The 26,268-nt window shown below is 43.0% G+C and overlaps 1 protein-coding gene across 3 annotated transcripts in view; it reads right to left on the bottom strand.

Annotated features, from left to right (window-relative positions):
* Window positions 1-26,268, bottom strand: part of Ddc (dopa decarboxylase) — a 103,006-nt gene that overhangs the window by 28,827 nt on the left and 47,911 nt on the right. For all 3 annotated transcript variants that reach the window (XM_069995987.1, XM_069995985.1, XM_069995986.1), the window contains exons 7-9: window positions 15,612-15,678; window positions 8,510-8,604; window positions 4,575-4,642 (exon numbers count right to left, since the gene is read on the bottom strand). In XM_069995987.1, coding sequence (XP_069852088.1) covers window positions 4,575-4,642; window positions 8,510-8,604; window positions 15,612-15,678 — 230 coding nt within the window. The remainder of the gene's footprint in view (window positions 1-4,574; window positions 4,643-8,509; window positions 8,605-15,611; window positions 15,679-26,268) is intronic.

Here is a 26,268-nt window from a genome sequence, read left to right as displayed (position 1 = left end):
AGAGATGGCTGCCATATTACAAGTCTCTCCTCTGGCTGGCATTGCCCAGCAGCACTACACTTTTCTGATAGCTCTTTTCCCATGCATTCTGCAGGCTGGTTTTGTGTTCCTTGGGCTGGATGCCTGGCTATGACATCTAAGGCTTCTCTGCACCTGCTCAGGTCCAGGGGCCCAGGCTAGTTCTCTAATGGGGTTCTCTACTTTCCAGCTTTTGAACATCTTCTCAGGGGACTGAGTATCCCCACCACAACAAAACTACATTGCTAGGATGACACTGACCAAGATGCATGATTTGTTTATACAAGTACTTAAAGATAAGGCAAAATATAATTTAAAAGACCAAAAATTAAACTCTGTAAAGAAGAGATTTTGGCACCCAGTGTAAGCTATCCCTAGCTGTCAGGAGCCAAAAGTTGAGTCTCTCAACATAATAGTCTTGACTATCTCACTGGAACATCTTGAGGCTGAGTTTACAGAATCCGACCATCATCCTGCCCTAAGCAAACATCCTGCAACTGCTAACGACCACCCTTTCCCCCTGCCCTAAGCAAACATCCTGCAGCTACTACGGCCAATGAAAAAGTTTCCTTAATGGCCAATGAAAAAGCTTCCTTATTCCAAGCATATAAATACCCCTGTGTGAAAAATAAAAATCTGCAGCTTGATCAGAATCCTTGTCTTGCTATCATTCTTCGTGTCTCTTGTCCCTTCATTCCTTCCTTTTAGCTTAGGTTCACTGCCCTCATTGATGTCCTGCGGGTCGGGACAACTGGCGCCCAACGTGGGGCACAAGCCTCTGACTAAGGAAGGAACGCCGTCCTCGGGGAAAACTTGGCCAAGTACAGTCCGAGATCGCGAGATCGCCTAGACAGACCCTGCCGAGAGACAGATCCAGGAGGAGCGTGAGGACGATGCAAGGTGAGTGACCCATGGCACAAGCAATGTCGTCACAGGATTTATTTCTGTCAGACTTCAAGGAGGCCTTCAAGACACGGGGAACGCGGGTTAAGAAAAGAGATTTACAATTATTTTTCTCATTCATAGAGAACTTGTGTCCTTGGTTCCTCCTTGAAGGAACTATAGATGCAAAAAGATGGCAAAGAGTAGGAGATTGTTTTTATTTATTTATTTATTTTTGGGGGGGTCTGGTCGTGGGGCCTGAACTCTGGGCCTGGGCACTGTCCCTCAGCTCTTCAGCTCAAGGCTAGCACTCTACCACTTGAGCCACAGCGCCACTTCTGGCTTTTTTCTTTTTGCTTACATGGTGCTGAGGAATCGAACCTAGGGCCTCAGGCATGCAAAGCAAGTGCTCTACCACTGAGCCACCTTCCCAGCCCCCAGTAGGAGATTGTTTAAGAACAAGCAGCCCCAAGGTGGCTGCCAGAATGCTTGATAAAACAGGTTAATGGTTTACCACAACCCAGGGGAAACCTTCCCCCTGAGGATGATTCCTTCTCTCTTACAGATGCAGCTAGAACTCCAGACATGGACCCTCCTGTTTGAATTTATTAAATAACAGATTAATCTCTTGGCTTCTAAGCCCATACAGGTTCATCATCATCACCTCGATATGGCGGACCAAGGCATTGAGATCTAGGATTTACCCCAGGCTTTTAATTAGTGTTTTGCCATGAGCTTGTTCCAGTGGGAACCCCCCACCTCTTTTCTTTTTTCTTATTTAGAAAACCCTTCTCCTTATTCATAACTCCTGACCATTCAACGGGCAAGACCTATTGCCATAAGGGATAGGTTCGCCCCTCCTCCTATAGGCCCCTCCGCTTGGGGGAGGATGCACCTATGGGAGGCAGAAAAAATGCTCTAATCAAGGGTGCAGGTAAGACTGCAGGGGGATGGATCCGCGAGATCCCAAAACCCAAGACCCCTGAGTGGCAAGCTCTGGTGCATGATGGTTGGCATGCATACCCACAAGCCGTCTCCTCAAAAAACATGCCAAGGCCTGTAAAACTCCCCTCCCCGAGTGAGGACGCTCGCTCGGGAGCGGAGAAAAACCCTGGGCCCTTAGAGGAACAGAGCCTCTGTCACCCCCTTAAAAAGAGCAGCCAACAATTGATGGCCAGTTTTCTAAATAAGAAAGGGAGAGATGTCGGGAGCCAAAAGTTGAGTCTCTCAACATAATAGGCTTGACTATCTCACTGGAACATCTTGAGGCTGAGTTTACAGAATCCGACCATCATCCTGCAACTGCTAACGACCACCCTTTCCCCGTGCCCTAAGCAAACATCCTGCAGCTGCTAAGACCAATGAAAAAGTTTCCTTAATGGCCAATGGAAAAGCTTCCTTATTCCAAGCATATAAATACCCCTGTGTGAAAAATAAAAATCTGCAGCTTGATCAGAATCCTTGTCTTGCAATCATTCTTCGTGTCTCTTGTCCCTTCATTCCTTCCTTCTAGCTTAGGTTCACTGCCCTCGTTGACGTCCTGCAGGTCGGGACACCTAGCATGTTTCACCTTTGAAACAAAAGGCACAACTACAAGTGTACAAGAGTGTACAAAGCACACTCATGCTTCTGAGAGCAGCAGGATGCATGCTGTCTTATCACTACTGCTGATAACATGGAATTGGAGATGTACGTATGCTAATTGATTTTAAAGTTTTATCAAATTTTGGGGGAGAAGAAAGACTGTGACAAAGAAGAATCTGATCTGAACAGAAGGATAGAACATGTGGTTTGCCTGTAGAAAATCTTGTAAACAAACTGATTATTTGATAAACTAGGAATCCCGTCATTATTTACTCTGTGTGAAAGCTTCATTCTCTTGGACTTTTCTTTTTCTTTTTCTTTTTTTTGTAGAGCTTGAATTCAGGGCCTGGGCTGTCTCTGAGCTTTTGTGTTCAAGGCTGGTGCTTTTCCGTTTGAGACACTGCTCCATTTCTGGCTTTGGGGTAGTTAATTGGAGATAAGAGTTTTGCAGTCTTGGGGCTGGGAAGGTGGCTCAGTGGTAGAGCGCTTGCCTTGCATGCATGAGGCCCTGGGTTTGATTCCTCAGCACCACATAAGCAGAAAAAGCTGGAAGTAGAGCTGTGGCTCAAGTGGTATAGTACTAGCCTTGAGCTGAAGAGCTGAGGGACAGTGCCCAGGCCCAGAGTTCAGGCCCCATGATCGACAAAAAAATTAAAAAATAGAGTTTTGCAGGCTTATTTTTTTGAGCAGGTTGGTTTTGGAGCACTATCCTCAGATCTCAGCTTCCTGAGTAGCTGGAATTATAGGCATGAGCCACTGGCATCCAGTACTCTCTGCCTTTAAGGTAGAAAAATACCCAGTTCAGTATGTCCTGAGTAATTTTGTGATGTAAACATACTGAAAAATTGTGTAATCTGTATATCATTCCTATAAACTTTTTTTAAAAAATCTCCAAATTTTGTCATTTTGTATGCTCTGTAAAATTCATGTAAGTTAATCGTGGTCTTATGATTTATTAATCAAATCTTGCCCTTTTGTCCTTCCTTTTTTCTTTCCTTCCCTCCCTCCCTCCTTCCTTCCTTCCTTCCTTCCTTCCCTCCTTCCTTCTTCTCCATCCCCTTTCCCTTCCTTTTTTCTAGTATAAGAGCTTAAATCAGCTCTTGGGTTGTGTCCCTGAGTTTTTTTGCCCAGGACTTGAACCATACTTCCATTTCTGGCTTTGTGGTGGTTAATTGGAGATAGAGTCACAAACTTTCCTACCCAGGCTGGTTTTGAACTGTGGTCCTTAGATCTCAACTTCCCAAATAGCCTTACAAAAATGAGCCACTAGCCACCCAGCTATATCATTATTTCTTAAAGCATTACATATGCAATATAATACTGTTCACTTTAATGTTTGAGTTTAATATGTTTTTATTGTAAAAATAGTGTACAGAGGGGTTACAGTTACATGAGTAAGGTAGTGAGTACATTTCCTATCAAGTATTGTTACCTCCTCTGTTTTTCCCCTGCCATCCTTTCCCTCCCCACCTCCCCAACTTCAACCAGGCCCCTTTAACACCCCCCAACCCCCGCACCGAAGTTGTAAAGTTCGTTTTCAACATAGTGTCTTGTACACAGTTTTGTTTTGTTTTTTTAACTTTTAATATAACTAAACTGGTTATGGAGCTGTTGTGAAGAATTTCCAAAGAAAGTCCTAGGACAGAAGGTTACTTTTCTTTCTGCTTAGCAAGTGCTTGTAAGCATTTAGACTTAGATTGTTTTAGCTTAGCATTCATTTGACTGGGGCCCATGATGAAGCTGAGAATGAAAGACATATGTGCTGAATTAAACACGCATGTACTGAGACTTCCTTGGATTCGTTTTCCCTAGCTGCTAGATAAATCAAATGGCAGATTGTCTCTCTTCGCCTTCTCTTTTTCTCGTGCCAATGTGTGGTAACAGTATGTTCTAGATAAAAGTTGACAGCCAAAGGTAAGATTTAGCAAAAACTCCTTCAGTGATTCAGAAGAGGAGGCAAGTAGTGATGTGGCAACCTGACAGGTACCCTCTAACGCTGCAGTCATCCCTGGCAGCTTTCTTTCCTGTAGGCCCTATGTCTGTAGACCCTGGGGCTCCCAAACCCAGGCCTGACCAAGAAGGAAACTTACCACATGGCAGAGCAGTCAAAATTCACCAAGAGCCATTTGTGGGGATTAAAGTTAAAGGAATCTGCAAACTGTCAAGGCATAAAAACAATCACAAGAAAACCATTCAGTTATAACTAGTTACATATAAAACAAGGCCCTGCACATAAATATTTATATTCCCACTGAAAAGCATCTCAGATTGGCATAAAATCACATAACATTTTGCATATTTGATACATATTCGAGTATTTGAAATATTTAATGAAGAAGTCTTATGTCCAGAAGTTGCATGGATTTGGCCTATGAGATATTTTATAGCTACTATTCCTTCAACTTCATAAATTAGCAAAATACTCAGGAATATATGTGTCATCTTAAACAATGGAAGATACTCTACAGGAGACAGTCATTTTCCATTTAACTGGTAGGTTCCTTTGCCAGGATGATATAAGGTTAACATTCTTCCCATTTACCTCAGTGCAGTTTCTTTGCTTTTCGAAGCAATATCCAAATTTATCATGTTCCTAACAGCTATAGGTTCCTTGCCTGGAAGACCAGAGTAACTACTACCAGTAACTGACTCCAGTTCCATGCATAGGATTTTCAAGGAGAAAGAGATTTCAAGTACTCAGAATGGCAGAGAAAGACACCTATATTTCCATTGCCCTGTCAGGAGGGTACTTTCTTAACATTTTCATAATGCACCTCTTGTTAACCAATGGGGTAAACAAATGGCTCCATTTGAAAGCATGGGGATTTGCCTAATGGCTCAGACCCTATTGAAGTGGAAATAAAGGCAACTGCCAGTACAAGTCCCAGGCTGGCTCAATCTCCCAAAGGGAACATGTTTACTCTTTCCAAGTCTTCCAGACCCTTCTTCTCTATCTAAAGTAATCCAGGGACAATTCCTGTGCAGGCAGCAAAGGTTTAAGGGCCTAGGTTGGTGTCAGTCAGGAGCCATTTGGTCAGTGGATGCCAGCCTTCCAACACCCACCATTGGAGGTGCAGATTCATTTCCTCCCAGGTTTCAGGGGGGAAAAAAAAGTAATTTTGAGAAAGGAACAGGAAATTACAGCAAGTTTCATTTGTTGATAAAAGGAAACAAAAGGTTAAAGAGGAGGTTTGTTTGCTAGGGATTTTATTAGTTCCCTCCTCTGGGGCTGGTCTGTTAAACTCCTTTCATTACCCAACAGTGATATTTTCCTGCTGTTGACAGAGAGGAAGGCCCTTATCTCCAAGGGTAGGGCCACAACAGGATATTGCAGTCGCTCGCTTATCTGACCCAGCAAGCAGCAAAGCCCTCAGCCAGGCAAGGAGAGAGCCGGGAACAATAAGGAGGAAAAATTGAAATGACTCCTTGTCCGAGCATGAAACCCTGTCTGCTGTTGATAGGGTGGTCTCCATGGGTGCTCTTCACTTCCATGGTGGTCTAGCTGTCAGTTACCTATGAAAGGCAAAACCTCAAATTGTCATCTCTAGGGGAAAAGAAGATCATGAAACTCTAGACCAAATACCTAGAAAGAGCCTCAGAAACAGTCTATCCCCCAGAGAAGTACATAAATCCCAGGTGAATATAGTCTTCCACCGGGAGGGACATTTCAAGTATTATATATGATCTCTCTATAAAAACGTTGTATATTATCCCTCATCCAAAATGCTGGGGACCAGAAATGTTTCTGATTTTTGGATTTTTTTATTTAGGCATATTTGCATCTACGTAATGAGATCCCCTTGGGATAAGATTCAAGTCAAACCAGAAATTTAAATACTTTCAAGATACACTTTCAGCCCAGAGCCTGAGGGTGACTTTTTAAAATATACATTTATATAATATTTAACTTTTTCTGCATAAAACGAAGTTTCATACTATAGAATGTGCCTTCTGTGGCTACATAAGCATGTGTTTAAAAGTTTCACATTTTGAATTTGGGAGTTTGGGATTGGAAATACTCAACCTCTATGAGAGATTTATTCTTCATTTTCTAACACTAAACACTCATGAAACAAGTTCTCAGCCAAGGGCCATGGAGGGGCTGGTATCAGCAATCCCATGATAAAGAAAAAAAAAAAAAACATTTCCCATGCTAACAAGTCTGCAATGCTTCTAGAGGTCTTTCGAGGATGTATTAAGGCCCCCACCAACCATCTAAACCATAGCATGTATGAAGTGCTTGATCAGTAATTATTGAAGACTGAGGGAATGAATGAAAAGATGGAGATATAAACCAGAATGTCATTTTATTCATTAGCAATAAGGAGATCATTCTTTTCGAAGATGGAGCCATTTGTATTCCATACCTCTGCCATTCACTTTCCTGGTGTTAGAGCATTGTGAGAATTCCAAGTAGTAATTAGAAAATCGATTGGCGAGGCTGACATACAAGAACAGAGAGACTTTGAGGGGAACTTTTTCCAAGCCAGGGTGAAAAATAATGAGAGCATCTAATGCATGCTCAGTACTTCCCATGGGCTGAACTGTTGCCATGCATCTTAAATATGATTATCATTATGGTATTTATTTTATGAGGCATACAGAGGACATCCAAATTGCACAAGGATATACAACCACCCATAAGTGATTCATACCCAGCAGTTTATGCCAAATCCTGTATCTTCATCCTGCTTCACTTATGGGTGAGGGGTCACACTACCTCTCTATCTAAGCAAGAATTAATTCCTCCTTAGCCAATGTCAATTCTAACTCAGACTCTCCTTCCCTGGACACACTGCCACAAGTAGCTTTTTGGGACCCTTCGTTGCATTAATGAATGAGCTCCTGGGGAAGGGGATTTGTGCTGCCACCAACACAAAATCCTGCCTGAGTCTGAAATAACTACAACACAGCCCATAGCTCATTTCTTTGTGGTAAGTCTACCATTTTACATTTCGCTGCTCTCTGAAAAAGAGCCCAGGTCAATAATTTTGATTGATATTTCTTAAAAGCAGCAGGTGTTTCACTTGGCATTACAGGCCATGCTTTACCATTTTTGGAAGACAGAAGGAGACATTTCAATGAACTGTGGCTGTGGGTAAAGTGGCCATGATGGTTAGGTGTAGTGCAGTATTCCATATTGAGGCCGACAGTTGGGAATTGCAGGTTGGCATTTTAAATGACCCTATGATTGAAGTGCATTAACATTTTATCTGATCCTTAGATACTTTCCTATAATTTTGTAGACATGTCAAACAGGTCTGCCTGGGATTTGGTCTGGAGTAGAAAATGGTTGTTGATCAGGAGTTTTTCCAAGAGGACAGGCCATGCCGCTAGGAAAGGTTCTCAGCCTCTGTCCTTGAGGAAGTATAAATTTGTAATAATCACTAGAATTGTCTGGGAAATAATTTGTTGAAACAAACTAAACAATGAGAAGTTGAGTGATTCCCCCTTCTTTTTGTTCGGGTATTGGAGCTTGAACTCATGGGCTTAGCTATTTTTGTTCACAACTGACTACCACTTAAACTATGCCTCCATTTCCTCACTTCCTTGAGTGATTGAGTGTGTGTGTGTGTGTGTGTGTGTGTGTGTGTGTGCGCGCGCGCACTAGTCCTGAGGCTTGAACTCATGGTCTAAACTCTGTCCCTGAGTTTTTCTTGCTCAAGATTAGTGCTCTACCACTTCAGCCACAGTTCTACTTCCAGCTTTTTTGGTACTTAATTGGAGATAACTTTCTCATAGACTTTTCCTGCTCAGGATGGCTTTGAACCAGGATCCTCAGATTTCAACCTTCTAAGTAGCTAGGGTTATAGGGGTGAGCCACTGGCACCTGTGTTCCTGTGATTCTTACAGAGAAGTCACTGATATAGTAATTTTTTTAATGATATTGGGCTAGAAGTAGCTCAGTAGTAAAGCTCTTACTTTATATGCATGAGGACAAGGCGGGATCTCCAGCAACACACACACACACACACACACACACACACACACACACACACACACACACAGAGTTAAAAGCACCCACCTCTACTCCATTCAGTAGATGCCGGAACTCAGGGCAGATGAAGGCGCTGCCAGCATATGCAGCGTCGATGTGAAGCCACAGGTGCTCCTTGTTACCTAAAGCCAGAAGCAACTGCTGAGTTCACACCTTCCTTTGGGGCCTGGGGGGAGTATCCTGTATAAGCAAGCTCCCAACTATGGACAGATCTGGATTCAACTCCTGCTCTAACTGCTCAGCAGCTGTAGGACCTCATCCATCTCCTCTGAGCCTCATTTGATTTATAGGCAAAATGGAGATGAAAGTGGCATCCATAGCTTCAAGTAATAACTTAGGTAATATTCATAGTATGACTAATATGGCACTCAGGACAGTCAGTGAGAAATACCTGTGATTTCCATGGCCGCAGGCACCTGTACAGTCATGTGGTAGATAAGAACTGAAGGAGGAGTACCCTAGGCACGTGTGGACAGTGCCACATGTCATATGGTTCAGTGTCTGCCTCGGTTTAGATCAGTGGATATAGTCCTTGATTTTTCCACACATGTTGTTCATTAATCATGTGACATAAGAAGGGATGAGGCATTCTGACTGCTGATAAAAGATATAAAAGACACTGAACTTGACCTTTAGAATTAAAACTCTCAGTTGGATCAAGGTCATATGTGCTCCCAGACCCTGGGTGCCATCATACTGGGGCACATAAAAGACCCATGGTGGCTGGGCACCGGTGGCTCACACCTGTAATCCTAGCTCCTCAGGAGGCTGAGATCTGAGGATCATGGTTCAAAGCCAGGCTGGGCAGGAAAGTCCGTGAGACTCTGATCTCCAATAAACCACTAGAAAACTGGAAGTGGCACTGTGGCTCAAGCAGTAGAGTGCTCACCTCGAGCTAAAGAGCGCAGGGACAGCACCCAAGCCCAGAGTTCAAGGCCCATGACCAATAACAACAACAAAAAAGGCCCATGGTGCAGGAGAGGCCTCTGTTACTTCAAGCTAGTGAAGATGTCAAAGATCAACACCTTTCTGAGTCAATCCCACTTGGGGTTCATATGACACCAAATGGGTGAGGCATGGAGAAAGCCTTAGGGTGATGCTGGGGAAATCACTGGAGAATAATAGGATGTCCATTCATGCACAGCTCAGGTATGTGGTGGGATCCATAGATACTTCTTATTCCTTTAATATGGGGTAGGGGATTCCCAGCTTGCTTGCCTTCCATCCTTCCTTCCTTCCCTCCTTCCTTCCTTCCTTCCCTCCTTCCTTCCTTCCTTCCTTCCTTCCTTCCTTCCTTCCTTCCTTCCTTCCTTCCTTCCTTTATTCCTTCCTTCCGTTCTTCCTTCCTTCCTTCCTTCTTTCCTTCCTTCCTTCCTTTCTCTCTTTCTTTCTGTAGGGTAGGGTTCAGGCCCTGGGTTTTGAACTCAGAGCCTTCTTGCCCTGTTTTTTTTGCTCAAGGCTGGTGCTCTATCCCTTGAGTTACACTTCCACTTCTGGCTTTTGGGTGGCTAACTGGAGGTAAGAGACTCTAGTACTTTTCTGCCGAGGCTGGCTTTAAACTGCTGCAATCCACAGATCGCAGCCTCCCGAATAGCTAGCATTACAGGTGTGAGCTACCAGCACAGGACTCCCACATGTGCTTGTCAGCTGCCCATCTGCCTGTATTGATAAATTTTGTATAGCCTGAGAATGATGTTATAAATATCGAAATAGCCCTTGGCAAAAAGGTAAATAAATAGCTTCTACCTCCTGTATTATATGATAGGACAGGCTTTGATATGAATTCGTTTTATCAAAACCACTCCTAGGTGATGGCATTGGGAACTGGGGCTTTTGGAGGTAATTAGGTGATCAGGCTGAAATGTGATTAGGACCTTCCTAAAAGAGACCCCGTAATATTTTTTCCATGTCTTCTCCCCTGGGATAGCACAGACATGGATCTTCAATCTCCACTATGCACCGTATTTATCAGTGCCTTGATCTTGAACCTCCAGCCAAGAGAATGTGGGTAATAATTTCCTGTTGTTGATAAGCTACCCGTTCTATGATATTTTGTTATAGAAGCCCAAATGAACAAAAAGAAGGCGATTGTTGTGATTTTCATGGGCCTGTTTGGCCCACACACATTTTTCAGTGATAGGTTTTCCTTTCCTGATGGAGGCCCTTCAGTAGAATTTGATAGATGCAAATGTTTGTGTTTAATTCACACTGGTTGAAGAAAGGAAAGGTGGAGAAAACCCCTGAGCCTGAAGGGGAAAGCAAGTCAAGAAAAATGCTAGTCCTGCTTGGGAGATAAAAGGAGAGATTTGGAAGGGACTGGGGATCTTCTCTCCCCCCTGTTCCTCTCCCCCTCTACTCCCATTATCCACCCCACAAACACCACCCTTGAGAGGAAATAAGGCTGGGATGTACAAAGAGAAAAAAACCAACGGCCACCACAACTCAGTGTCACAGAGATGGAGCCAGACCATCTAGAGGACAGTAAGCTGGCCTGTAGCAGCAGATTCAGAACAAGAATTCTGCCCAGGCCACTCTAGAATGAATTAGACACCAAGGGAGGGGGACAATGGGTGGGAAAAGACCAAGCAGCCCTGGGGGGAGAAGGGAATTTTTCATCAGATAGAAAGTCTGCCTTCAAGAATCAAATTTACCCCTAAAAGGTCTAACCTTTGCCCTGGTTCCAAAGAGCTGACCTCTGGGACCCTGGGACATCCTGTCTGATTTAAGTACCTTTGTAAAATGCTTTGGCCCCAGACAGTCTAAGGCTGTGATTTACGATGGGACCATGCTGTTTCAGTCCTGACCTCTGAGGGACTTGATTACTGAAGGTATTATGTGGGGCTAGGGATAGAAGTCAGCATGGAGCCACACAGGCTGAGTGGGCTCAAGCCCTGATAAAAACCTTATCAAATGAACTGGCCTGTTGGTGAAGTGAACCTACCCAGGTCACACATCTGACCTGACGGTTAGATCACCCCTCATGATTCCAGAGAAGAGGACACCAGGAGCTACCCATGCATCTCCCAGTCCACTCCCTTTGCTGAATTTTTTAAAAAAATTATTATCTATCAGAATGGTACAGAGAGTGGCCATTCAGCAAAGCAGTTTATGAAGACAATGCATCTTGATTATTGTCACTCCTCTCATTATTCTCCTCCATTTGTTCCTAGCCTTCTCTCAATTTTCTTAATTTTATAGGATAATGCACTTGTGTGTGTGTGTGTGTGTGTGTGTGTGTGTGTGTGTGTGTGTGTGTGTGTGTGTGTGCTGGCTTTAGGGCTTTAATTTGGGGCGCTTGTCCCCATTTTACAACTTGAGCCACTCCAGCTTTTTGGTAGTTAATTGGAGATAAGAATCTTATGGACTCTTATTGCTAACCACAATTCCCAGATTTTAGCCTCCTGAGTAGCTAGGATTATAGGAGTGAGCCACCATCACCCAGCATGCCTTGAATTTTATGACTGTTTTCTCCCCACCTTCTTCTCTTCATTCCCTTGATTTTACCCCTCATTGTGAGTACCCATTTCCTGGCTTATTTTGTTGGACTGTGTGAGCATAGCTCTGAGTGAGTTTTTTTTTAGTCTTGTAGCAGATGACTGAAATGAAGGCATTCGAGGGAGCTCTGAAGTTTGTAATAGATATCACAACAAAAGAAGCCAGAAGCCAGGGCATCTGGGGGAAACTGTATTCCCCCTCCACACTCAAGGTCAGCTTGAAGAAAAATTACAGGTGCCCCTCCTCCCTCCTGGAGATGGATGGCCTCTGTTTGAGCTTCTCTTGATACCATGAGGAAGCCAGCATCCTTGCTCTGGGCTCCCAATCTTATAGGTGACCAAGTAGGAGCACACTTGTTCTTTCAGCCAACCCACACCTCTACACCCTTGCAGTCAGGTGGACACAGACCCCATGGTCACCACTGAGCATTGCCCGTGCCAGGTGCACACCTAGCACAGATGTCAGGCTGAGAGGGATGAGAAGGTAGAGGCAGCCTCCACAGTCCTGGCCTCCAGCAGCCAGTATCTGTTCACACTTCAGATGGCAGCAACAGGCCTGGTTACTCCTCTCCTGTCTCCTTCCTGGCCTTCAGTCTGGCCAGAACCACACTCTTTCCAAGGAGGTAGAATCCATCTCCCTTGTTTAGCCAGGACCTTATCCTCAGTTTCCCTGCTTGCACTCCTAGCTACTAACTGCCCTCAATAATCCAGTTGTACCTCCTCCTCATCACAAGAATACCTTCCCTTATAAGAGACCAGCCCAAGTAGCCTGGCTAATGACTGCTCTGGGGGGAATATTTTTTTTCTTTTTCTTTTTTCATGTTTTGTCATACTGGGATTTGAACTCAGAACTTTGTGCTTGATAGACAGATGCTCTACCACTTGATCTATGTCCCAGCTCCTTTTGTACTTTACTTGTTTTTCTGATTCTGTCTTGATTTTTTTCCCTCAGGACCCTGATCTTCCTCCTTCTACATCCCACCACCACACTGACAGGTTTGTTGAGATGGGGTCGCATTAACTTTTTGTCCAGGCTGCCTTTGAACCTTGATGTCTCTGATCTCTTCTTCCCAAGTATCTTGGATTATTGAGAATAATTTTCAAAAGGATTAAAATTCACCTGTACTTTCCAAAGGAAAAATCTGAAGAAAAATCATTTCATCAATGGATGATGAGTGCATTACTGCAATAGATTATTTCCATTTTCCTGTTGGATAAGGTCAGCTCAGGATTCTCTGTTTGAACTTCTTAGTAGTAAGTGATACTGTTTGACTATAGTTAAATAAAAAGTTTATAGAGGGAACGTGTGTAAAAAAGAGACTACCAAAGGTTAGTGTGCCATCCCCATGTTTCAATGCCAGCCATCAATGAAAGAGTTTTGGCATTTGCCCATCAGATCGCCCACCACAGCCCCAGAAGCAAACTCTGGGCTTAAATCCAAACACAGTCCAAACACAGTACAGGTCAGAGTCTACCCACAGTCCCTAGGTCCACCACTAAAAAGGAGCTCAGAACAGCAGGCTGGCCTGAGTGGCCATCATTAGGGTACTCTGAATGGCAGTGGCCACCCACTGGCTGTCATCGCCTTGCTCCCTTGGGCATTTGGCACTGGACTCAGGGGGCTGCAGCCTCTTGGGCTCTATCTGGCAGAAGAGCTCAGCCCTTTAAATCCAAAAGCCCTTGGGAATTACATCAGCCGGCTGCTGGCCAGGACATTCAGTCCTTAGCCTGATATGTGAGTCAGAGGGACTTCAAATTGCTAGACTCATCTGGCAAAGGGTTGTAGCTAATGAGGCCAATAGCACAATCGTGCAGCAGCCAACTACTTCTGTGTCTCTTCAACACACTGTGTGCAGCCACCTCCAGCAAGTCATAATTACAGATACGTGCATGTATCAGGTGGAGCAAAATCATGGGAGAATGGCAGGTCTGTGCCCACGGCTTTTCTTATAGCAGATAGCAGATGAGTAGCATCCATCTCTTGCAACATAAGTGATATTTGTCCCTGCATTAACTCATCCCCAAGCCATCCTGCAAGGAGAATGTTATTTTCCCATAAAGAGTGATGCTTTTCTCTCTTATTTTCACGTAGGGAAAAAGAAGCTGAGAATTTAAGGTACACATCTGGGACTGGACTGGGTCATAGCTTCTAAGTCACCAAAGACTAATCCTCTGCCATCATGCTACAGGACCCACAGTCCACTCTGCCAGCTGTTGGCAAGGAGATGAGGGCCACTCCTGAGAAGAGACTACAGCATCAGGAGAAACTTGTGTGGCTCATGCAGATTGAGAATGGAGCCAAATGCCAAGCAGGTAGCTTCATGTCTGGCACAGCTATGGGTGTGTGGTCTGAGAGACAGATTCTGGACAGTTCTACCTGGAGCTTTCACATTTCTAAGGAATAGAGAAGGAGAAGTTTCATGGGTTGGGGTGTCCCTGGTGCCCAAGGGGAATTCTCTTGTCTAAAAAGACAACTCTGAGTTCCCAGAGCCTCACATTAAAGATCATACTGGAGAAACACAGCCACTATTGGTGCTTGAAAACACAGAAAGCTAGTCTCCATGAAAAATCCAAGTGAACTGACTAAGGGATGGAGGAGGTGAATTTGAACCAGGAAATCATCTGAAGAAGAAGAGAACCAGCTTTGAATGGATTCTTTGGCTAAATCACCATTTGCTTAACTGAGTCTGTACAGTAACAGGTTGCCTGATATTGGGATCAGCCCTGAAAAATGTGTCGTTCAATTTACTGTCATTTTTTAAATATTATAGGTCAGATTCATACAAATCTTGGTTCTACATCAAGGTACATCAATATGATAGTGTACACAGTCTGGTATACCCAGACTACGCACATCTCCCATCCTGTAAGTGGTTCACCTTCCTTGGAAAGGTTATATAGCACATCACTGCAATTCCTAGTAAGATTTTGAAGGGATATGCCAAAATACTTAATTTTTTTTTGTCAGTCGTGGGGCCTGAACTCTGGGTCTGGGCTCTGTCCCTCGGCTAATCAGCTCAAGGCTAGTGCTCTACCACTTGAGCCACAGTGCCACTTGTGGCTTTATTTTTCCTGCTTATGTGGTGCTGAGGAATTGAACCCAGGGCCTCATGCATGCAAAGCAAACACTCTACCATTGAGCCACCTTCCCAGCCCAAGACTAAATTCTTTTTAAAAAGGTACTTCTCATGTCTTGTGGAAATGGTACATGTGTAACACCTATGTGTTAGTTAGTTCTCTAATATTTTCAAGAGTTTATTGCCAACATGGCTTGCAGTTTCATATCACTGTTATATTGCTTGGGACATTTTCCCCCCTTAGAAATAGTGTGTTGGCATAATTAAGCTGGGCTTTCACTAGTCCAACGTGTTTAGAGAGGGGAGCTACAGGTTAGCTCAGTGGTATCATCCCAGCCTAGCAAGCACAAGGTCCAAAGTTCAAATCCCACCAAACTGCCACCAAACAAAAAAAAATGGGAATTGATGTCAATGCAGTTTTGTCATCACATAAAAAGAGTTTGGACATCACTGTAATATCAATTGAATGAGTAGGAGGACAGCTCAAATAGAAAGGTTTGCCAATTTCTCTAGTTGTAAGAACCTGGTCCCAAGTGAAAAATTGAATGAAGTACTTACAGATAGGACCCACTTCTAAGAGGTTGTCGAAAGAACAGCAAGATGTAGTCCCTAGAGTAGCAACTACCTGGAGAATAAAAAACAAGTGAAAGTTTAATCCTCTATATGTATGTTAATGAGTGTTGTTGGCCACACACACACACACACACACACACACACACAGCCACTTTCTGAGGCCAGGTGTTCAGCAACATGTTCATGAAAATCTACATGGAGTAGAACCACATTTAATCCTCAGGCAAAAGAATCCTAATAAATTAGAGAAATGAATCTATGTACAAAAACTTGAACTAGGAGATTAGAAATAAAGAACTCCCAACACACTTCTCATGAATGGCACCTCTGGACAGAATGAAGCATTTAACCACATGTACAGGTATTCTTGTGAAGTTGACCTTTGGTATCCAAGGGATAGGATTCAAGGTGATCACCCTTGAGGAGAAGCTACCAAAACTCAGGATGCAGAGTTCGGTGCTGCACTGCAGATACTGGCTTCACTTCTCACCACCCATCTTCTGCTACAAACATTGTTATCCTTCAACATATCTCAAATTTTTAGACCCTTTTGGCTTGGAAAAAATGTCATAACTTTCACCAGGCTTTTGGATCCCATTTGCTTTTAAGGAGGCATATGGCATTTTCACAAAATTAAGGGCTGGGAAATGCTCAGTAAAGTCACATAACAATTTAAACACAACTGCGGACAAATTTGATCAGAACTGATGTCAAGAGAGGACAAAGGGCTTCTCCACATAAAATTGTTCAGTTTTCCATGTTTTTGAAATTTCTTTGTTTGATTGATTGGGGTTTTTTTTGCAGACTTGTTAAAAAACCATGTGCGATAATAAATTTTCATGAAAAAGGTTTTTCTGACTTCTAATTGATTAAATATTTCCATTGAATATAAGTATATACTTCCTACCATGAAGTAAGAACCTGGGTTTTTATTTTCCTACTTTAGGGTGTGTTTGTGTGTTTGTATATGTGTGTATTTTTGTCTGTGCTTATGTGTATGTGTGTGTGGGGGGGGGGGGAGGTACTTAGGCAGAAGACAGAACCAACACATCCTAAAGTGATACACACGCCAGCAAGGTTGGGATCGCCCTGGACAGAGTGGAAAGATTCTTTGAGAACATACTTGAGGGTTAGTTAAGACTACACCCAATGGGGTCCAACAGTGACTTTCACTAGTTTTAATTGGACTCTTCAATGATACAAATCCCAAGGATTAACTTTAACCTTTCAAAGATTCAAGAAAAGGCATTACTGAGCCAGCCACCCATGGCTCACACCTGCAATCTTAGTTACTCAGGAGGCTGAGATCTAGGTTTGAAGCCAGCCCAAGCAGACATAGTTGTGAGATTCTTATCTCCAATGAACCAGGAAAAAGCTGGAGGTGGAGATGTGGCTGAAGTGGTAGAGCATGAACCTTGAGCAAAAAGAAGAAGGAGGAGGAGGAGGAGGAGGAGGAGGAGGAGGAGGAGGAGGAGGAGGAGGAGGAGGAGGAGGAGGAGGGGAGGAGGAGGAGGAGGAGGAGGAGGAGGAGGAGGAGGAGGAGGAGGAAGAGGAGGAGCAGCAGCAGCAGCAGCAGCAAGTTATCAAGGTCCTAAGTTTAAGCCTTATTACTGGCACACACACTCACACAAAAAAAAGAAATAAAAGGAAAGAAAAATGAAATACTGATATTGAAAACATAAAGGAGTGTCTTGAAACAATATTGCATTCTACGTGTCATACAACGGGGGAACTGAGGCCCTTTGTCCCCTGAGCACATCAAGACACGGGGACAGTACTGCATAATGCACGTGGTCCTCACACACATTATTGTCTCTCCCTCCATGCCCATGGTGCTTCTGAAACCAGGGTTCTGGGTGTTATTTCTTCATAATTGCTGGAAATTTGTACTTTGCTGGCTGTGGAATAGATGTGGAAACATATTTGTTGACTTGAAACTCTGTCCAAATGATCAAACAACATGCTTTGTCCACAAAAGCAAAGTCAAATTGATTGGCAGACGTCATGTCTGTCTGTATAGTGAACTTTCTTCTCAAATGTGACACAAGTGGGAAATGTGATGCATTTGGGGTGGCCTTGTTGAAACCCCCACTATGCTCCCAGCTATGCTGTGGGCCCTGCACATAAACCTGCACGGTGACAAGTTCACGCAGAAGAACTCCAGGCAAGGCCTTTTGGTTCCCTTTCACTGGTGACTACCTGCCTTTGACCTGAAAGCCAGATTCACCTCTCAGTAAGGGTCACTGTGCCCTTGCCAAGTAGCCTGGTGTTTGCTGTGGGTGGCTAGTCTGATTGCCCCAGACTGCTGCTCCCACAGTGGCTTGTGTTGAAGGAGGTTCTTGGCACTGTTTCTCAGAGACAGAGGTTTTTGCCAAGGCCCAGAGTTTTCCCATGCCTACTCATAGGACACAGCCCCAGAGGGGATGATGGCTGGATCCCTGTAGACTCCTTGCATCACTGAGCTGTGCCAAGCACAATCAGCCCCCTAGGGGCTACCCTCGGTCCCAGTGAGGCAGACTGTTTTCAAGGATGGGTTTTATTATTATTCAGGTGTAGGGAGCCCAGCAGACCAGGAAATAACAGCCAATAAAGAAAGTTGGACACCAGGGTGGCTCACTCCTGTAATCCTGCTTCTTCTTTTTGCTCAAGGTTCATGCTCTACCACTTCAGCCACATCTCCACCTCCAGCTTTTTCCTGGTTCATTGGAGATAAGAATCTCACAACTATGTCTGCTTGGGCTGGCTTCAAACCTAGATCTCAGCCTCCTGAGTAACTAAGATTGCAGGTGTGAGCCATGGGTGGCTGGCTCAGTAATGCCTTTTCTTGAATCTTTGAAAGGTTAAAGTTAATCCTTGGGATTTGTATCATTGAAGAGTCCAATTAAAATCCTGTAATCCTAGGAGGCTGAGATCTGAGAACCTTGGTTTGAAGCCCAGGTAGAAAAGCCCATGAGAGTGTTATCTCCAATTAACTCACCAGAGGTGGAGCTATGGCTCAAGTGGCAGACCACCAGCCTTGATCAATAATCCAAATGAAAGGGAGAGCCTCTGAGTTTGAGTCCCAGTACTGACACGTACATACATATAAGGGTTATTTGTTATTTCAAGTTCCCAGAAGGGATATGCCATACCAAGGGGTACCAGGCTAAAAGACCAAGGGGAGAGGGAAAATGTGGTTAAGAGTCATTGTTATGATCTCATAGGAAGTTACAGATGAGACAAGTTAAGCAGGCTTAAGATTGCTTGGTTGAGTTCTGGGGTACCTAAGTAGGAGCTGCCTATGGTTGTCTGGTACTCAGCTATGGGATGACTTGGGCAGGTGGACAGGAACCCAGAGTAGGAGAATTTTGGAGATGGTGGGTATGAATTTTGCATTGATTTATTTGCATATGAAAGACATTTTATAACTGAATCTAAGGGGAGGGAGGACATTCTCCAAAAAGAAATGTAGTCATTATTTGATTTATGTAGCTGAACTCCTCTGTATATCACCTTTATAATAAGAATAAAAAGCAAAATAAAATAACTGAATCCTTGAATCTGGAGGAACTGGCTTAGCTTGGCAAAGGTAGGCCCTCCCTCCAGGGTCTATAAGGCTTCCTTCTACTATAAGCAGTGGACATAGGTCCTACCCAGTACGGAAGGTGGCAGTTGTGAACTTTAATAACCTTTACCTTTGCCCTTTCCTATAGTCACAAGCCCCCTTCTTCACATCTCTCCTGGGAACTTCACTCCATGAATCCAGCATTTTTATGCTTGCTTCATTTTGACACAGTGAGTCATTCTAGTTAACCTGTGACCTTCCCCTAGTATTTACCATTTCATCCTGATCTTTAATTCGCTATTAAAAGGTTCTGTTTAAGAAACCTGGCTAGCTCAATCAGTAGACATAAGACTGGTAAAATATTTTGTCTATGCAATGAAAAGGTTAGTAAAGATGATATTTAAAACAAAAACAAAAACAAAAACAGCTCATGCGTGTAACCCTACCTCCTCAGGAGGCTGAAATCTGAGGATCTCAGTTCCAAGCCAGCCCAGGAAGGAAAGTAGGTAAGAATCTTATCTCCAATTAACCACTAGAATATCAGATGTGGAGATGTGGCTCAAAGAGATAGAGTATTAACCTTGAGCAAAATTACTCATGGACATTGTTCAGGCCCTATGACCAACCAAAAAACAACAATAACAGTAGAATGACTTGTCATTAATATTGTTGGTTATTTTATTTTCTCATTTTTACCGATTTCTTAGAAAGGATGTTTGTCGTGTAGCAAATCTTTCAATTTCCTAGTTTTTGCTGCTAAATGCGAATTGAACTTAAGGTAGAAACTTCTGTTTTTAAAAGTACACATAGCCAGGTGCCAGTGGCTTGTGGTTGTAATCCTAGTTACTCAGGAGGCTGAGATCTGAGGATCGCAGTTCAAAGCCAGTCCAGGCATGAACATGTGTAAGACTCTTATCTCCAATTAACCACCAAAAGTTGGAAGTACAGCTGTGGCTCAAGTGTTAGAGCACTAGCCTTGAGCACAAAAGCTATGGAATAACACCTAGACTCTGAGTTCAAACCCCAGTCCTAGCAGACACATGCAAAAAAGTACATGCACATGTAATTGTAACCCCTCTGTACGATATTTTCACAATAAAAAAAGTACATGCATAGTAAATGTCCCATTGTTAAAATTGCTTTCTATTTATCTCTGCATAAATAGAAACATCTCAAATGATGTCCATAAAATATTATTACTACTTGTTTCTTCAGAAGCGTTTTTGATTAACATAGCCTTTTGTTCTTAGATTAATTACATAAGTGATCAGGAAACATTGTTTGAGAAACAATAAATCCTCTATCCTGGAAGTGGTTTGGGTTGAGAGGGGGAACAGGTGACAATTTTTGAGTGCTTGCCATTTGCTACTGTGAACTATTCCTAAGTCATATGTATTCATCATTGTGAGGCACCCATGACCCCTACTTTGTACTTGGCCTAAGCAAACAATTATGCAGAGGTGGGTAATTTTTCAAGAGCACTCATGGGTAGGAACAGAGTAACTGTGATGCTGGGTTTAGATACCTCTTATTAACTTGCCACACTTGTCACACAGGCCCTGGACTACCAATTAGAGAATCAGCCATGCCTGCTTCTGGTTCCCATGCTTTGCAGCTCCAAGGAAGCTAGGGTGGGCAGTAGGATCCAGGCTGGCGACGTGGCAGGGGCCTGCATGAACAGTGTTCTAAACGACATGTTCACGTGGCACTGAGCTACAAGTCAGCTTGTCCTAATTCTCAGAAGCCACATTAAACCTCGCACCTGCCTCACTCTGGGCTCTGATTACCCAGGCTCAGCATTGCTCAGTGTCGCTAACCTGATTTCAGTGTGCTCTGCAGGGGCTTAATCACATTTGTGCAGGCGGGGGAGAGGGGCAGAAGGCTGAGCAGGCCTCAGTCTGCAGAGCCTGCGGCCTTGCCATCGCTGGTGGCAGAACCTACGTGTCCTCCTCCCCTACTGTCCTTGCTCCCTCCTCCAGCTCTCTCTGCTCATGCCCACGTGCTTAACAAGCTCTGCCCTTTGTCTGGAGCCTGATTACATCTGGCTTGTTTGAAAAGTAAACTGTCAGGAGAGGGGAAAAGGAGGGAGGGGAAACTTGATCACAAGACTTAGCTAATTGATGGATGAACAAAGATTCATCTTTCCTGGCTCAGACTTGGCCAACTGTAACCCTGGCTTAGTGGTGGGTCTTGAATTTGGAGATGTAGTAAAGGCAGTCATTCTGAATCTCAGAAGGCCGCATGTGGTCATTACAAATGCACATAGGTATGACCATCGGAAAACCACTGTACACTAAGACAATGCCTACACTATTACCCCTTCCCTGTCTAGCCCCATTAATAAAGATCCCAGCTGTCTGACCCCATGGCTGTTCAGTTACAATAACAAGTGGATGGCATTGTCTCTAATATCCAGTGCTCTTTCACATCTCGGAAGAGCCACAATCTTCTTTTTCTTTAACAAGAAACACAATGTGCTGGGAGCACCTGCCTGTACATCCTCTAGGATACAGGTTCTATCTTGTATCTTAGCAACAGGCTCCACAATCCCCTCCAAAGAGCTGTTTGCATCCATTACCCTTGCTGATGCACACAGTTTGCTTTGAATAGTGCAAAGACGGAACACATCTGTCTTCCATACCAAAAACCATTTCAAGAATAAAAGGATCGTGACTTTCTCATATCCCTAGGACTAACACATGGGCCAGTGAGCTACAGGTAATGTTAATACACTGACAAATGTTTGATGAGTGTATGAATGCACAAATGGGTGAATTATGTGCTTTCCCTCTGCTCTAGTATACAGGATTGGCTCATGCCTATGGCTTTTGTCAGCAGAAAGACAATGTTGTCCTCTAATATTTTCTGCAAATTGGGCCTTTAGAGTATAATTCTAACAACAATGTATTAATCTGGTCCTGCATCTTTTTCTAGGAAAATAAAAAATGGACTTTGCTCCTCTCAATGAAACTGAAGTCTTCTCTTCAGTATTTGAATTTCTTATCCACCAGCATGTGAAAACAGTTGCCTCTTTGTATCTGTGGATTTGGTACACAGGGACATAACCAAAGTCAGATTAAAAAAAAATACTAGGGTTATTCAGTATACAGTATGTAGAAAATGAACTGTGCAACTTGTGGTCAGTTATGGGAGGGAGGAAATTGGGAAAAGTGAAAGAAAGGGAGACATTGTCCAAAAGAGAAATGTACCTGAATTGTGAAATGAGAACTCCTCTGAACCACACTTCAATAACAATAATAATAAAATTATATTTTAAAAAGTACTAGGGCAGGGCACTAATAGCTCACTCCTGTAACCTAGCTACTTACGAGGCTGAGATCTGAGAACTGCATTTCAAAGCCAGACAAGGCAGGAAAGTCAGTGAAACTCTTATCTCTCTCATCAACCACCAGAAAACTAAAAATGGTGCAGTGGTTCAAAATGGTATAGCACTAACCTTGAGAAAAAATGCTAAGGGACAGTGTCCAGGCACTGAGTTCAAGCCTTACGATTGACAAAAAACAAATAGATAAACAAGCAAACAAAAAATACCTAGGATGTAATCCTAGCTACTCAGGAGGCTGAGATCTGAGGATCAAAGCCAGCCCAGGCAGGAAAGTCCCTGAAACTCTTATCTCCAATAAACCACCAGAAAACCGAAGTGGTGCTGTAGCTCAAGTGGTAGAGTGCTCGCTTTGAGCTGAAGAGCTGAGGGACAGCACTCGGGCCCAGATTTCAAGCCCCATGACCGACCAAAAAAGAAAAAAAACCTAGGAAAAAAGTTCCAGAAAGTTCCAAAAGGAAAACATGAATTTTTTGGACAGAGTCCAATCATGTAATATACATACAATATATATGTAATATATACATAATAGATATGGAGATGTTGAATTAGGCATCATAAGTACTATTAAGATGATTTAAAGTACACAGGATGTTGTTTGTGGATTCTATGTAAACACTATGGTATTTTATAGAGAGAACTTGAGTGTCTACAGATTTGGTATCCTCAGGCATCCTGGATCCAATACTCCATGTGGATAGTAAGAGATGCTGCACACAAATATCTCATTTCTGCACATTTCCCATTGCCCCAATGCAGACCCTTGAAATTCCCAAAATACTCTTCTTTGCTTCATACAAAAACTCCTTTTTTTTTTGTCCATGGTGGGGCTTGAACTCTGGGCTTGGGTGTTATCCCTCAGCTCTTCAGCTCAAGGTGAGTGCTCTACCTCTTGAGCCACAGCACCATTTCCGGTTTTCTAGTGGTTTATTGGAGATAAGAGTCTTACAGACTTTTCTGCATGGGCTGGCTTTGAACCGTGATCCTCAGATCTCAGGCTCCTGAGTAGCTAGGATTACAGGCGTGAGCCACCAGCTCCCAGCTCAAAAACTTCTTTAGAAAGGTATCTATTTCCTTTCTTCACTCCCTCATTAGTCCAAGGGAAGCTGAACTTTATCCATGGTTATTCTAGTAAATTTATTGCAAAGAAAATCATAAATTACTTACTCTTGGCAATTAGTTAAATGATTAATTAACTAATGTATCTCCAGCCTTTAGAGAATTATGACTTGAGTTTCAGCTTCAGTTCTGGTTCCCCCACCTCACTGATGGTTCTTCCTTAGTCCCCTTTCAGGGGCTCCTCTTACCCCCCTCTCTCCTCCCCACCTTTAATGGTGGGGGTGTGGTATACTCTCTCCCTGTGACCCTCAAGTAGACCCTATGTGTCACTGCATCATTCCTAGTGACTAAGACCTCCCAACTTGGATGAGTCTTATATCTTTGTCTGTGGTTCAGGATTTTGCTTCTTCTGTGAACACAACTGTCATGGTAGACAGCTCAACTTCATCTACTTGCATCAAAGGAAAGTTGTCACCTTCTCTTACAAGCCTGGCTCCTCTAACTGGGCCCTGGAGGGAGAACATGCAAGTCATTCTGTTCTCCTGTACTTCCCATTCAGTTAGGCAACAGACTCAGTTATTGAATCCATGAAGTATTAACTCTTAGCCACATGGGACATTGTAGGGTATGAGTTGTCTATCTTTGTGACTATGTAGCTGATTGGATCCTGCTTCTGAGTGCACCACAGGAGAAAGTCATACCAAAACACTAACCAATCGAAAGGTCAAAATTCAAAATCCGAAATCGGGAGTATGGTTTCCACTAGGAACCGTCATAAGTTTAAAAAAAATCATAAGTTGAATAATTGTATATCATGGACCAGCTATGTATGTGTGCAACTATAGCAACTATTAATTGAAAATCTAATATTATAGCTTTTCCCTGCAATGTCATATTTTTTGTACATAACAAAAGGAAATGACAAATGAAATGAAAACATTTTGTTACAATAAATAAAGTGAACACAAAGTAAAACAGTAATTCTGGAAACTAGGGGGAATTCTTATAAATCATACTAAAAAAATGGCAGTGACAGAAGCAAATCTCCCATTATTGGTCTGCATTAAAAAGGAAGACGCTTCTGGTATATTTCACAACATGGAAGAACCATGAAAGCACAAGGCTAACTTATGTATGTGTTACAGAGATGAATATCACATAAGTCCATTTATATGTAGTAGCAGAGTAGAAAGACAGATCGACATCACAGAGAAGGGCAGTTCTCAGGGGCTATGGAGAACAGGGAGCTATTCGGTAGTGGGTGCAAAGTTTCAGTCTTGCAGGATGAAAGAGTTTTGGAGATTGATGAGTAGTGATTGTTGCACATAAACTAACCATTTTAAAAATGCATTTGTCTCTTATATGTATAAAAAGGCAGTTGCAAAGAAAGGCTATAATATTAGCTTTTAGAGTAATGGACTAGCAATTATTAGTCTAAAAGCTAACATTATATACCTAAGCAGACATACACACAGATGGCTCTTAACTTACCATGGTTTTACCGCAGACTTTTCAGATGTATGATGGTGTGTAAATGATCTGTGTTCATTAGCAACTCCCATATAAGTGCATTATCATCACTGTACTGTACACTTGAAAGCAGTTAAGATAAAAAATTTTATCTTAAATTTCAAAAAAGAAGAAAATCCCGCTGAAGGCATAGCAGGGGCAACATAACAACAAAAAATGATCATTACCTAATGATAAAAGGGTCAGTTCTCCAAGGGAACATTACAACTGTATGCTCATAACAATAAAGCATCAAAATATGTGGAGCATGGGGCTGGGAAGGTGGCTCAGTGGTAGAGCGTTTGCCTTGCATGCATAAGGCCCTGCGTTCGATTCCTCAGCACCACATAGGCAGAAAGAAAAAAAAAAAAGCCAGAAGTGGCCTATGGCTCAAGTGGTAGAATGCTATTCTTGAGCTAAAGAGCTGAGGGACAGCGCCCAGACCCAGAGTTCAGACCTCACGACCGGACCCTCCCCCCCCAAAAAAAAATGTGGAGCAGAGATAGATAGAACTGCAAAAAGAAACGGATGAACCCACTCTTATAATATCTGTACATCAACACTTTTGTGTCAGAGATGGATAAATCGAATAGGCAGAAAATGGGTAAGAGTGTAGTGGAATTGAAAAGGAGCAGTGATCAACTGGATCCAATTTATATTTATAGAATAGTGCATGCAGTATGAAAAGACTATACATTCTTAAGCTTGCATGAAGCATTCACCAAAATAGGCCACAAATTGGGCCATAAAATACATTTCAACACATTTTAATGAGTGTATATTAAGGCACAGTGGCTCATCCTTGAAATCTTAGTTACTAGGGAGACTGATTGTTGGGATAGTCAATGAAGGCTAGCCTAGAGAGAAAAAAGTTCCCAACACACATTCTCAATGAAGAGAGTTGTTTGCTGTGATAGATACCTGTTATCTTAGCTACCAGGAAGCCTAACATGGGCAAATATAATCTAAGCATGTGCTAAGGAAAGAAGCAACATTGTATCTCAAAAATAATGAGCAAAAACCAAGGCTAGAGATGTGGTTCATGCTAAGAGTTCCTGTGTAGCAAGCACAAGGATCAGAGTTCAAACTCCAGTACTAGGAAACAAATGCACATTCTGCAAAGTAGATTTCAGATCACAATGGAATTAAACTAGACAGAATAACAAAAAAGGTGGCTGGAAGATCTC

This window comes from Dipodomys merriami, unplaced genomic scaffold, assembly GCF_024711535.1.
Source record: "Dipodomys merriami isolate MVZ:Mamm:240054 unplaced genomic scaffold, mDipMer1.0.p SCAF_5, whole genome shotgun sequence".
Lineage (NCBI taxonomy): Eukaryota > Metazoa > Chordata > Mammalia > Rodentia > Heteromyidae > Dipodomys > Dipodomys merriami.
This window is presented reverse-complemented; position numbering and strand designations above follow the sequence as displayed.